At 38.5% G+C, this 13,754-nt stretch overlaps 1 protein-coding gene across 3 annotated transcripts in view; it reads left to right on the forward strand.

The window, feature by feature from the left end:
• foxj3 (forkhead box J3) overlaps positions 1-13,754 on the forward strand; it is a 99,751-nt gene that overhangs the window by 54,104 nt on the left and 31,893 nt on the right. For all 3 annotated transcript variants that reach the window (XM_051122017.1, XM_051122018.1, XM_051122019.1), the window contains exons 3-4: positions 5,794-5,868; positions 11,124-11,207. In XM_051122017.1, the coding sequence (XP_050977974.1) occupies positions 5,794-5,868; positions 11,124-11,207 (159 nt within the window). The remainder of the gene's footprint in view (positions 1-5,793; positions 5,869-11,123; positions 11,208-13,754) is intronic.

Genomic DNA, 13,754 nt, shown 5'->3' on the forward strand with positions numbered 1-13,754 from the left:
CTATCCATATCTTGTAAGAAATATATCCATATTTAAAACGTAATAATCACTTTAATCTAGCTTGCGCCAACTGGTCGTACACAGAAGCAGCTCTGGGCGGATGACTTATGATGTCTGCATTGCACATGTGCCGGTTAGAAGTGACGGACGCAGCATGGAGAAACCAAAACAAAACGACGGTCACAAATTAGAGGAAAGTGAGGAAACTTTGCATCCTTTGCTCCTGTAAACAAACGTTGGTTTTTCACAAGACCGCTGATGTCCTACGTCATCCGTCTGGAGCTGCTTCCATGTACGACCAGTTGGTGCTAGCTAGATTAAAGTGATTATTATGTTTTAAATATGGATATATTTCTTATAAAAACGCATCGATATGCTACAGAAGGCCTTTGTTCACCCCCTGGAGCCATGTGAGGAAACTTTTTATTATGGATGGAAGCACTTTATTGGACTTGTTTTGTACTGTTTAACAGAAACACCCACCCTTTGCCATGATAGAGCCTGGGAGGGCCAGGATAATTTTTAATATAACTCAGATTGCATTAGTCTAAAAGAAGGAAGTTATATACACCTAGGATGCCTGGAGGGTGAGTAAATAATGGGCTAATTTTCATTTTTGGTGAACTATTGCTTTTTAGCTTTTCAGTTACAGCACAATAATAGCCTGACGTGATTTGGATGCATTTAGGTACTCTGCCATATAGAGACCATTTACACTGAGACTTTCAGACATTAAAATGTGTTTTATCTTGTGATCAAGTCATCATCAGTTTTCTGGCCAACCCCCCCCCCCATAATTTAAAGCCTCCCTCTGTGTCGCGGTATGTAGAGTGAGGATGTCAGGCTGGATTTGCAGGCACTGATGGGATGGTTCTGCTGTAACCTGGGCTCCCTGGGCTGAGAAGGCGGGGAACTGCAGTACGTCCTTGATGAAGAACTCCGCTGCGACACGGCCTGTCCCTTTGACTCACGCTGAGCGCTTGATACTTGGGACAAGGAGGTCAGCCTGACCCACTTTTTCCCGTCTGCCCTTGTGTCATGTTGGGAGAGGTGGGCGAGAGACCAGGGGTGAGTGGGCGGATGGGTGCGCTGACTTGTTTGCGCGGGGAGTTACGAGAGAGCACTCCCGCTGTGGAACGCAGGTACATCTCAGCCCACCGAGACAGTAATGGACAGGCACTCCCACAGAGCTCAGTGTCTGACCCTCTTATTGGAGCTCCTCATCCTCGCTGACTCCTACAGCTCTCTTCATCACTTCACTGCACTGCGGTGCTTTTGAGCTCCAGCCGTAATCTATGCAATCAAGCATAAGATGTTGAGCAGTGTTTGCTGCACATCATTTTATGTAATGTGGAATATTTTTACACTCTAAGTCATTTGTTATGTTCAGGAGTGACCGGCTGACCTTTGGTTTTACATGTGCATATAAAGATGATATCTGACAGGACATGCTTGTTAACATGTAGTGATATGTAAGAAGACAGACACAACTCATCAAAAAGTAAAACTCATTTTTCAGGTTAAACGCAGGGTCAACCTTGCTTCTTCTGTAGTTCTCTGACGAGCAGGCCTCTCTGGCAAATTTAGACAGGTTACATGTCCTACTTTTAAGTGTACAAAGATGTAAGGCATAGTAGTCATAATCATGTCGTCAACACAAAATAGCATTTGCAACCCATTTGATTTCCTTATTGCGACATGTTTCTGATGAAGCAAAAAGGAAATTGATTATATTGTCAAGGTAAACTTGTTGTTGAAAAAATTTAGATTTTAAATGTAATTAAGTCTAGTAAAGTTTAGTAAATAGTAATAGTAAGTAAAATAAATAAAATATTTTATTGCAGTAGTAAAATGACACAAAATGCTGTGTTTAGTAATGTATTATTGTTATTGGTATTATTTGTAGTAGTATATTTGTATTATATCAATCAATATTATGAACATGCATGTCAAATTATGCATGTATGTCATTTAAATATTGTAATATCTGATAAGAAATATTCCATATTAATTTAAATACTAACATTCTTATATATTTATATCATTGTATGAAATATGGAATGCATATATTTATTTAAATATTTATATTAAAATGTGTTAAAAGTTTTTGAACAGTAAAATGTTTTTTTTTTTTTTTTTTTTTTTTTTTTTTTTAAAGAAGTCTTCTCTGCTCACCAAGCCTGCATTTTTTTTTTTTATCCAAAATGCAGCAAAACAGTAATATTGTGAAATATTTTTACTATTTAAAATAACTGCTTTCTATTTGAATATATTTTAAAAGATAATTTATTTCTGTGATCAAAGCTAATGGTTTTTTTTTAGGATTCTTTGATGAATAGAAAGATCCAAAGATCAGCATTTATTTGAAATAATAAAAAGCTTTTGTAACATTATACTCTATACTAGGGGTGTGCAAAGCAGCCGGTATTTGTATCTGTATTTGTATTTGTTGAGGGGGGAAAAGTATTTGTATTTGTATTTGTATTCGAGTAAAATTCAAAATAGGCGTAAAAATACAGTTTTTTTGCGTTACACTTCTACACACTTTTTTTGGCTGGTGGAGGACCAAGAGATGGCTCAGCAGCAGCCGCACTCTTTTCTATTTGGTTGTCCAAATACATGTGAGGTGTTTTAGCTAAGTTAATGAGTGACGGGAAGCTAAGGTTAACTGGGGAGTCGCTCTCTAAACGTGGGGTATTTAAAATTGCTTTTGAATGCGCGCGCGCGTTTTACTTTCGGTTTCGTTTTAACGATGGCGCGAAACTCTCTGCGGTGCTGAGCGTGCATTCTACAATAAAAGACATCAGTTTAACAAAGCAATTTAAAAGTGGTGGGACACAAACGGGATTTTGAAAAGTGTGTCCCCAGTGGAAATTACGCACCTGCGTGAGTGGAGTTATCATTTGATGTGAATGTGCCGCGTTGTACAGTATATTGAGACGGAGGCGCCAGAATTGCATCTGACAGAATGTGCGCTGTAGCACAAAATATAGTACATTTCTTCAAAAGCAGATTGTGGAGACATTTTAATTTTCCACAATCAAAAATCGTCATATCACACACCCCTAATTGCAATGTAGTTTGTGCAAATCTGGAACAGAGGTTGGTTAAGAGAGAAAAAAACGGCCGGTTCCGAGTTTCAGCGGAGCACAGTGTCAGTGACTCATGAGGAAACGCAGCTTTTTGATATAAAGTTTTTCTTGTTCCCGAATACAAATATTTTTTAAGTATTTGTTCGAAATAAGTATTTGTAAAAAACACCCTATTTGTGCCGTTCCGAATACCGTATTCGGGTTCGGCTCCACCCCTACTCTATACCATTCTAAAGCTTATATTATAGAAATTAATACTTTTATTTAGCAAGGATGCTTTAAAGATTTCTGTTTCAGATAAATGCTCTTCTTCTAACCTTTCTATTCATCAGAGATACATAATAATAAATGTTTCTTGAGCATGCGACTGAAGTAATGATGCTAAAAATTCAGCTTTGAAATCACAGGAATGAATGACATTTTAAAATATATTCAAATAGAAAACAGTTATTTTAAATGGTAAAAATATTTCAGATTTAAATTGTTTTTGCTGTACTTTGAATCCAATAAATGCAGGCTTGGTGAGCAAAAGAGCCTTTTTTTTTTTTTTTTTTTTTTTTTTTAATATTAAAAATCTTACCATTCAAAAACTTTTGACTGGTAGTGTATGTGATGTAATCTTAATATTTTACTACAAAAAAATCACTTAAAAGCTATTTTATTGCAAAACCCCGTTAGTCATGTATGACATGCTGCTACTGTTCGTACATGCAGTAGATTTGATAGTTTTTACTTTTTAGGATCCGTCTGATAAACTCAAAGTGAGATTTTATACACAAGCTGTCACACCCTGATTTCTTTTGGTCATTCCTTCTCTCTCTCTCTCTCTCTCTCTCTCTCTCTCTCACTCACACACACACACACACACACACTCAAACTCAGTGTGTCAGAATGGCAGCTGGCCCTGCGGCTCTCCTGGTTAGTTCCCCTGATAGAGAGTTGGAGACAGACTGGACTGGTGCAGTAGTGCTTATTAGCCGTGTCTGTCTGCAGGAGCCCTGCTGAGCCAGCCTTGAACCCTCCGGCCCCCAGCAGAGAAAGAAGGAGAGACAGAGAAGGGAGAGGGAGAGGGAGGTTAAAGCAGTGGAGGACAAAAGCGAGAGCGTGACAGCCAGAGAAAGAGACCTGCCTGTCTGACCTGCATGTCCACTTAGCTAGTTGCCACCTAACCTGATAGAAGGTGGTCACAATCATTGCTTTGAATGAGAAAGTGATCTGTTTAATCTATTCAGTGAGTTGAAGCATCTGATGCATATTAAAAAAAATTAAAATATAGATACTTCGACTTCAAGCACTCTTCTGTTTTATCTGTCAAGTACTCAAGCATTCAAAATACCCAAAGTGCACATTGCTAATGCAGAGCAGGCTTAAGTAGTTGACTTTGTGTTTATTTTTTCCAGGGAGAGAACGTGGCATGTCTGCATGACTAACCTCAGATATTTCAGTGTGGCTGCTAAAGTTTTAATGTGCTACAAGATTAGGGTTTGTGGACAGATGCGTCGGCTGTTGGGTTCAGCGACAGGTTATAAACTGCTCTGACCCGCCTTTGTTTTTATGCCTGCGTCTCAGGTTAAGCTGTCCTGTAGAGCTCACCTTTATTGCCGCTAATGGTCTCGGTACTGCTGACGCAGTCGGAGACTCCCTTACCTTGACGTGTTGTTCCCTTCGGTCTGCAGTTAAATATCCAACACACCTGCAATCAACTCTGATCGGCCCAGTGGAAACAGCCCGTTATTGCCCTCATTAGATGTTATACGGTAGTTCTTTCACACAAATTCATCACATATTAACCTAGATTGTGTGTTTGCTTAGCATTTTCGTCTAATCGCCTCTCTCGTGAGCGTTTCTCTCGCTGTAGGCTCGTTCCACACCAGACCAGCTCATGCGAAGATCCCAGAGCTTTTATATCACAGCCATCTGTCAATACAATTTGGTCAAATGATTTCAAAACCTGTGCGTTTCTGGTATCTTAAGCCAAGTGGCTGGCTGAGCTCCAGCTGGAGCACGCTGAGCATTAAGGCATGATGTGCGTTCAAGCTGCCTCCTGCTGATTCATCCCTCACATGCTGAAAAATTACCTTTTGCTCATTAAAGAATTGTGTAAGTTTAAAAAAAAATAATTTGCATAATTCATTTCCCCCTGAGGAACGGGATGATTAATTAATTACTATGCTATTAAACTGGATCTCTCTCTCTCTCTCTCTCTCTTTTTTTTTTAATTAACCTCAGGACATCCTTCATGTATGGGTTTTTTGGTCACATTCAGTGCATTCGGACGTGTGTGAATCTAAAGTTTCGAAAAATCTCTGCGTAGTTAAAAATAGTTGAGTCAGGGGTTTTTATTATTGGGTTTAGGAGTCTCAATATTCTGCAATCATCCTAATCGTCCTGCATTTTTCTCCTTTTTTGAGGCTGTCGTCTGCAGCAAGATGAATCTCTTTAATATATTTCTCTGGCCCGGTTGCTTTGCATAGTGCAGAAAAGATGACGCAGGCTCTGGGTTATAATACCCCAGTGTTTTATTCATATTCTCATATTTGCAGGGACCCTACACGTTCGCGATTGCTACGCCGCCATCTGACAGCGCGCTATAGGCTGCATGTAAATGAGGGTTTTAGGAACTACTCAAGTGTAATATCATGCAGGAGTCTCATTAACCTATAAAATACCTAAACACTTCTGTCTCCCTTTTCTCCTACAGAACTCAATACGGCACAATCTCTCGTTGAACAAGTGTTTTCTCAAAGTGCCTCGCTCCAAAGATGACCCCGGAAAGGTAAGCGTACTGTTTTTCCTCTATATGTAGTGCTGTTTTATTCAGAAATGCAGGTTTTGTACATTGGTTAAATACAAAATGCTGGTTTCAGAGCAGATTCGGCCGTTAAAAAATGCATACGTATCCTTGTGAAAATAGATGAGAGTGAGCACTCGCTGTAACGTTTTAAAAGCGCTCTCCGGAGCTCTCTCGGGGAGAGGAGAAAGCACTTCAGCCTGGCACTTACTGCACGAGAGGGGGGAAGACCACCACCTGCTTCCCCTCAGTCGGCGCACCGCTAGTCCGGCCTGCCGGCGCTAAAACAACCTAAACTGATTCACGTGTAGGCCAGAGTGCAGCGTGATATATAGCTGAAAAAAAGTGTGCACATCTGATAACATATTTATTTTTCAGAAATGCATACAATGCAGTCAGTGCATCAATACAGCATTGATGGACCCCGGTTAACCTGTTTTTTTTTTTTTTTTTCTTTCCCTCTCTCTCTCTCTCTCTCCATATAGTACCGTCGCTACAAAACACACACACACACACACACTCATTTCTCTGTATCCTCAGCCATCTTGTGCGAGCGCATTCACGCACATACGCTCACAGCGCGACATAAAGAGAGAGCCGAGGCATGCAGGGGATGGGGACTGAATGCTAATTTCATGTTTTGCTGTAATCCTCTGATATTGACACTCCTGGGATGTGCTCCACTAAATACAAAATAATCTATCGCTGGATGGATTCTATTCCGAATGCACGGCCAACATGCTTGCATCCCTAATGTTCAATTTGGAATTTGCCTCCTTCCACACAGCCCTCCCCCCCTGGAAGGAGAACTTCAAAGCTGCGCGGGGCTCTCTTGATATGTTCCATCAATATTGTAATACGGCAGGAATATGGACCCTGCTGTTTGTGCGAGATAGTAACTGAGGCGTGTTTCTCAGAGATGGTAAAAACGATTGTTCACTTCACCTTTGTGGTCCGCAGCAGCTGCTGAGAATGAGGAAGGCCGAACCTTGGGGTAGATACAATCACGTTTGCCCTTGAGTAGACCTCTGGTCAGAGAGGTCTAGCCTGCATTGAGACCACTAGAGTCTAGATTTTAATTTCGGTTACTGTTAAACCATTGCAAAATAGACTCGTATGCTTGCGAAGGCTGCATTCATTTGATCAAAAATGAATATACAGTCAAACCAAAATGTATTAACATTTCTCACATTATCACAGTTTATTCGCTATAGTTTAGAAAATACTAATAAAATCTGACAAGAGTTTGGGGTTAATCTATGTCAGAACAAATTCATCTTTGTAATGTCAAACTTTAATAAAAAAATAGTATGTAATGGATTACAATCCACCAAAAAAATATTTAGACAACTGTTAGTATGACAGTATTTAAACAACTATCAATACTTTGTTGACCAGTTACCAAGCAAAACTTAATTTTGTTAGTCTGTGGTGTAAAAAGGTAGCATTAGAAATTAAAGACAAAACACAAAGCAAAGCATAGTCAGGCCCAAGTGTCTGAATAATTTTTGGTCCCAAATTTTTGACTGGTAATCCACTGTTTGAAGAATTTTTGGGTATAATATATAATATCTCACATTACAGAGAACTACAGTGACCTGCACACACTGGTAAAAAAAAAAAAATCAAAAATTATATCTGGTGCCTGTTTAATTTTTGGTTTGACTGCATGTTAAAATACATTAAAGCAGACATTATTCCAGACTTCACTGTCACATGATCCGGTAATCATACTTAGTCTTTACTGTCACTGTTGATCAATTTAACACAAATCTTGCCAACCCTAAACTTTTGAACAATAGTGTATATTTATATCTTCCTCAATTATGAGTTGCTTTGGTTAAAAACGTCTACTAAATGAATACATGTGAAGTGCTATTAAATTAGGGCTGGGTAAACTTTTTTTTTTTTTCTCCCCCCAATTTTAATTGATTCTTATTTTTAAGAAACGATATTGATTCTTAAATCCCAAGAATCGATTAGTCTAGCCTGTTCTCAGTTAATGAGCGCAACATTGTAACCTCTTATCCAATAAATCGCAATTAGCTTTGTGCTTTGTTACTTTTGGTATGAAACAAAGTCTCAGCTTTCAAATTCTGTCCATTTTATTACTGTATTCAAACAAATTCTAGCGCTGTTTTGGCGCTGTTTAATGTGGAGTGAGAGATCACTGTGGCGCCTCAGTTCAAGGCGAAAAATGGCAACACGCATGAACTGATTGTCTCCTCCACTTTAATACCAGTTGCAGCATGAAATAAACATGAATAAACATCTGAGGGCATAATAAAACGAAATAGCGCAAACTTACTAAAATCTGTATCCCTTTACATGTAATCGCTCAATCAGTGTTTCAAACGCGCAAAGACGTCAGTATAACAGCTTGTATAAAAAATATAGCGAAAGGTCACATTCACCTCAGAAAACAAACATATTCGGTGACCATAAACTCAAAAATGAATGAACATTTTGCTAAATATATGCACTGTATAACACATTCATTGTCATTTGTGTTTAAATAAATCTGTCAAGTTTTTATGACGGCTTTCATTTGTTTATATTTCAAAAAAATGAATTGGAGTAGAAATATGATAATGTAATTTTAAATTTATTATTAAAAACTTAATTGAGTGTGATTTATAGTTTGTATGCAAATCAGTTAATTGTAGCCTTTAATGTAGTAATGTAGTATCAACTGACTCTCATGTATATCTTACAAAATTAGTTGAGTTTTTTTTTTTTCCCTTGGGAAAATTTGGCCTGTACTGTACCTGAGATATATCCAAAAAAAAATCAATATCAAGTCAAACCAGAAATTGAATTGAATCAAAAGCTTGTGAATCAGAATCGAAACATGAAATTTGTTTCACAACCCAGCCCTATAATGAATGTTATGAATTTACTTCATTTTGAAAATATTTATTTTAGTACTTGATCGTTGTAAAGAGAGGCACATTAATGTTCTTTAGTGTATTGCTTTAATGGTTTTTAATTTTGGGGGTTCAGCTGAGATTATTATCGAAAGAAGTAACCTCAACACCGTCTTATCGTATTGCCCTATATTTCAGACTCATGTAAACTCTTCTTTCATGGATTTCTTTAAACGTTGCTTTCTCTCAAGGGATTGTGTAGCAGCCTACAGATACTCCCCTCCCAAGGGCTTTGGGTTTTTCAAGATTTTTCAGCTAATTAAAAGGAACGCTACTCAGCCTCCCCTTCCACAGTAAAAGTGTCTTGCAGTAGTTTTAATTTAAATTACATCTGCTAGGTGTAACAGACTGCCAGCATTCTCAGTCACCTTCAGCTGTCCTTCATCGTCACTGCATCAATTACAGGAACATGGTTATTTAAATTGAGAAAAAAGAACACGAGGATGTTTAATACAGTGAAATTGTTCTGCGTGTTACAAACTCTCATGGTCTAATGCTGGGATATAATGCATAAATGGCGACGTAAGGTGAAGATCATGATTCATCGTTTGTTAAACTGTTTGTTGAAGAGTAGCCGTGCTTATCTAGTCTGTTTATTGTGTGAAAGCACTCACTACCTGTAACAGTTAACATTGTTCGGCTGCTCATGCTGCATTAGAGTTTATAAAGAAACTTAAGACCCTCTCACATCAGCGTACCTCTCAGCTCAAGTGCTATGCGCTGTTTATTAATTTGCATAGAATAGATAATGCATACAATATGATGATTTATTCTCTGAATGTCATGATAGTCTTTTGACGTTATGCTGCATAAGTCAGTCTCTTAATAATATGTCATGCATGTTCCCGGTTAATCAGTGGCATCACGTTACGGTGCTTGACTTGAGTGCAGCATGGCTTTGTGGGTAACAGAGACCAGTGCATTAAGGAACATTAATGCATTGTGTTTAATTTGCGTATGTATGTCTATATTGAAGTAATTAAAAATAATTATATTGCATAATATCTTCATACACACACATACCTTTTAAAAATGCAAAATTAGTATTAAAAGTTAAGTTATTAAATAATGACTATAATGACTGACTTTGGTTGACTGCTAAAAAGTGATAAGCATTCATAAATGTTAAAATCTGAATGCCTAGTTTACCATTTGATTAATGTTAATTATGTCACATCCTTTCATCAGGCCGGTTTTAGTACACTGCTTCCAAGGCCAAAAAATGTCACGTTAAAGCGAGGTGTGATAATGCTGTAAGCTTTGCGATTGGTCAGATTGTTTTGGAGCTGTCATCACGTTTAGATAACAAACGGCTCTAACATCCCAGTATTAAGACAGGGATAATGAGTTCTTTTCTTAAGGTGGGGAGGCTGCGAAAAACCGTTCGTGCGCAGGAGCTTTGCTCATTGCCATTCCGTGGCCTGTAACCTGTGCTGTATTGCTGTTTAAATGCAGAAATTTACATCATTTTATCAATACGTCTTTGGAGGCCGAACGTTTGAGGAACCTGAAGCGTGCTGTCTAGACAAATCCTTTGGCGATTTTCAATTATTCTCTTTGCTTAGGTGCATGCACGAGCTGTGCACAAGTAATTTTAAAGGTCTTGATCGCACCCTCTCTGGACAATTGAGATCTTATCCCATATAATATGAAAAATTTTAAAATAAAACCTGAGCCTGGAGGTTAATTTCTTTTTCTTTTTGCCTAACTCCGTGGCCAGAGTTGCCTTTAGCTTCTGGGAAGAGCAGCACTATTGAAAAATAAATTAAACAGGAAGAATGCAAAGATAAATTATTCAGCCAGGGTCTTGGGTGCTTGGATACCAGCAGCCCCAAACCAAGGTGTGCTATTTTCTGCCTGATTATCAGAGCTCAGACCTGACCAGAAATCCAACACCTCTGTGTCCAGCCCTGAACAGGAGCAATCGATAAACCTGCGGCTGAGGAAGAGGGGCTTCAGGAGGGGCTTAACATTTTACCTGCCTCTGCCAAGGCTCAGGAGAAATGTGAAGCGAGAGAGAGCGAGCGCAAGAAACGGCTGTAGCGAAAGACCCAACTTCTTCGCGCCTCGACATATAGCTCCGTGAACGTCCTCCCGACGTGACGGGCTTACAAATGAGCGCGCTGAAACTTTGATGAACTAAAAGTTGTACGTGTTTCGGCGGCGAATGCACCCAGTATCTGATTACAGAAGTTTCTCTCTTGGAAACCCTGCTGATTATCGTGCTCTGCTTTTTATCAAAGTTTTATTGAATGGCTTTAGAGTATGATGACTTGCTTTGGGACTAACATTCCATCTTCATCCTGTTTTTAGGGTTCGTACTGGGCAATCGACACGAATCCAAAGGAGGACACGCTGCCCACACGACCCAAGAAGAGGCCACGGTCTGGAGAGCGGGTGAGTGAAAGTTTGTATGCGTGTTTTTCTGTGCGTGTGTGTGCGCGTTTGTGTGTGCTCCGAGACCCCCTGGTGGTCGGTTTTCAGACATACAGACTTTCTCAGGCCAAACTCAGCTCATTACTTTGAGTCAGGGAGTGATCAAAAAGCAGAAAACAGAGTGTCTTACTTTCCCAGTTCAAGCTCAATGTCACTGATTTGCTCCATCACTTCTCCTGACGCTGTGTTTAAACCGCACGGTGATGTTATGGCTTTACAGTGATATTATGGCTTCCCATTGTCCACATTAATATTCAAAGGCCTCAAATCTTTTCCAGTTGTTTGTGATTTAATGAATTTTTTATTTATTATTTTTTCATCCAACAAATATATTTAAGAGCTTGGATAACTAGAAAAATCATTATAAAAATGCCCATGGATATAGATTTGGATAATTTGCATGTTTCCAGGTGTAGAGAGAGGCTACCTTATATATCAAAGTTTTTCAAGACAATGGAAACCCTGGTCATCAAAGAAATCTTATTTTGAACGTTTTAAAGGAATAGTTCACCCAGAAAAAAAAAAACTGCTGTAAATGCACTTGTTCCAAGATTTAAATCAGAACAGATTTGGAGAAATTTAGCATTACATCACTTGCTCACCAGTGAATGTAGTGTATGGGTGCCGTCAGAATGAGAGCTCAAACAGCTAACAAGTACATCACAATAATCCACAAGTAATCCACTCCACCCAAATCCATCAATTAGCATCTTGTGAGGGAGCGATTTAATGTTTAATGTTGACGTTTAGCGTTTAAAAGATCCTTTAATTAGTCAACTCATCATAGGTAACCCACCGCAGTTATATTTAAAATTGTCCAATTCCAAGCTGTATAACGTCAGTGAATGGTGCCCCTGTTTCTCAATCCCAAAAAAGTGTATCCATCCATCATAAAACTACTTGACACGGCTCTTGGGTGTTAATAAAGGCCTTCTGATGTGAAACAATACGTTAGTCTAATAAAAATATTGATTTTTAAAACTTTATAAACACTAATCTCCAGCTTCCGGTCGATCAAGCGGGCGCATTCACAACACGGCGTATGACATAGATTCAGAAACAGGGGCATCGTTCACTGCTGTTATGAAGCTTGGAAGAGCCAGGACAATTTTAAATATAACTACGATTGTGTTTGTCTGAAAGAGGAATATCAGATATTCCTAGGATGGCTTGAAGGTGAGAAAATCATGGGCTAATTTTTATTTTGGGGTGAACCATCCCATTAAAGATACACAATCACAAAAGAGTTTTGTTTTGGAATATATTTTGCAAAAAATAAATATTTAGGGCTGCCCCCTAGTAGTCGACTAACCGTTAGTTGACAAGACGAGGCTTGGTCGACTTTTATTAGTCACAGAAAAAAAAAATCCATAGGAAGTGGCGAAGTCACTGTGACGGACAGATCATTAACGGCTTCTCTATGTGGTAATACAGTACATCAGGCAGGACATTCAAATGCTCACCTATCATTCATCAAACTCAAATATGGCAATCATCTGAAGTATCAAGCATCATTACTTGGCCGCTCAAACAAATGTTAACCTAGAAAAATGTACGCTATTCAAGTGTCTGTGCAGAGTGCGAACGCTGAACAGTAGCTGCAGACGCTGAACACTACAAGACTGTTGGAGGTGCCGGTGCGGTCACTTGCTCTTGAAATACTTATTTTTTGCTCATACAGATAAGAGTAATACATCTTTTGAAACCATACGGAGTCTAATTTTATTTGTATGCACTCACAGTAACAACAAAACATTGCGCTTTTGTAAAATAATGAAAGCATACAGGATGCACTTTCTGCCATCTCGGTCTCCATAAACTTGAGCATGTCCACAAAAATTTTTTTTACCTGAACTCTGTATACTTGCATGACAGACATGAAAAATTTGTCTATAGAGAGCAAAATGTCTACTTTCAAACAAACCAATTAAAATGGAAAGCACATATTCTCAGATTGAGATTCTCAGGCTTAAGATGAAAACAAAGAAAGCACTAGTTTATCAATAGATTACTAAAATGTTAAAGCAGCCTCCTTACTGTATTTCCCTGATACATTCATAATCATTACTTCTTCCAGTGTGCTGTGGCAAGCTTTATGTGTGCACTTGAGTGCCTATGTAGGCAATTAAAGATTCATTATTATGATTTAAATGGTTTATTAATAAAAGTACAGTTAGTCAACTGAGGCTTAACATGAACGACTACTAGTCGATCAGAAAAATCTTTAGTCAAGGACAGCCCTAGAAATATTGTTTTAGTATGTAGTGAGTAAACACTACTGTAAAAACTGATTTCTGTAAGGGGGAAAAAGGATTACGAAGGTGAAAATTTAAGTTCATCTCTCTAAACTTTAACAGTCAGCAGAAAACCATGTCAGTTCTTCAGCGTATGTGTGTTGATGGCTCATTACATGTGTTTTTTTAATCTTTTGGAAAGAGCAACAAACAAAACCAACCAAGCAACCACACTTAAGATATACGGTTTATATGCTGTAGTGTGACTTTGTAG

The sequence above is a fragment of the Labeo rohita genome, chromosome 11, assembly GCF_022985175.1.
Source record: "Labeo rohita strain BAU-BD-2019 chromosome 11, IGBB_LRoh.1.0, whole genome shotgun sequence".
Lineage (NCBI taxonomy): Eukaryota > Metazoa > Chordata > Actinopteri > Cypriniformes > Cyprinidae > Labeo > Labeo rohita.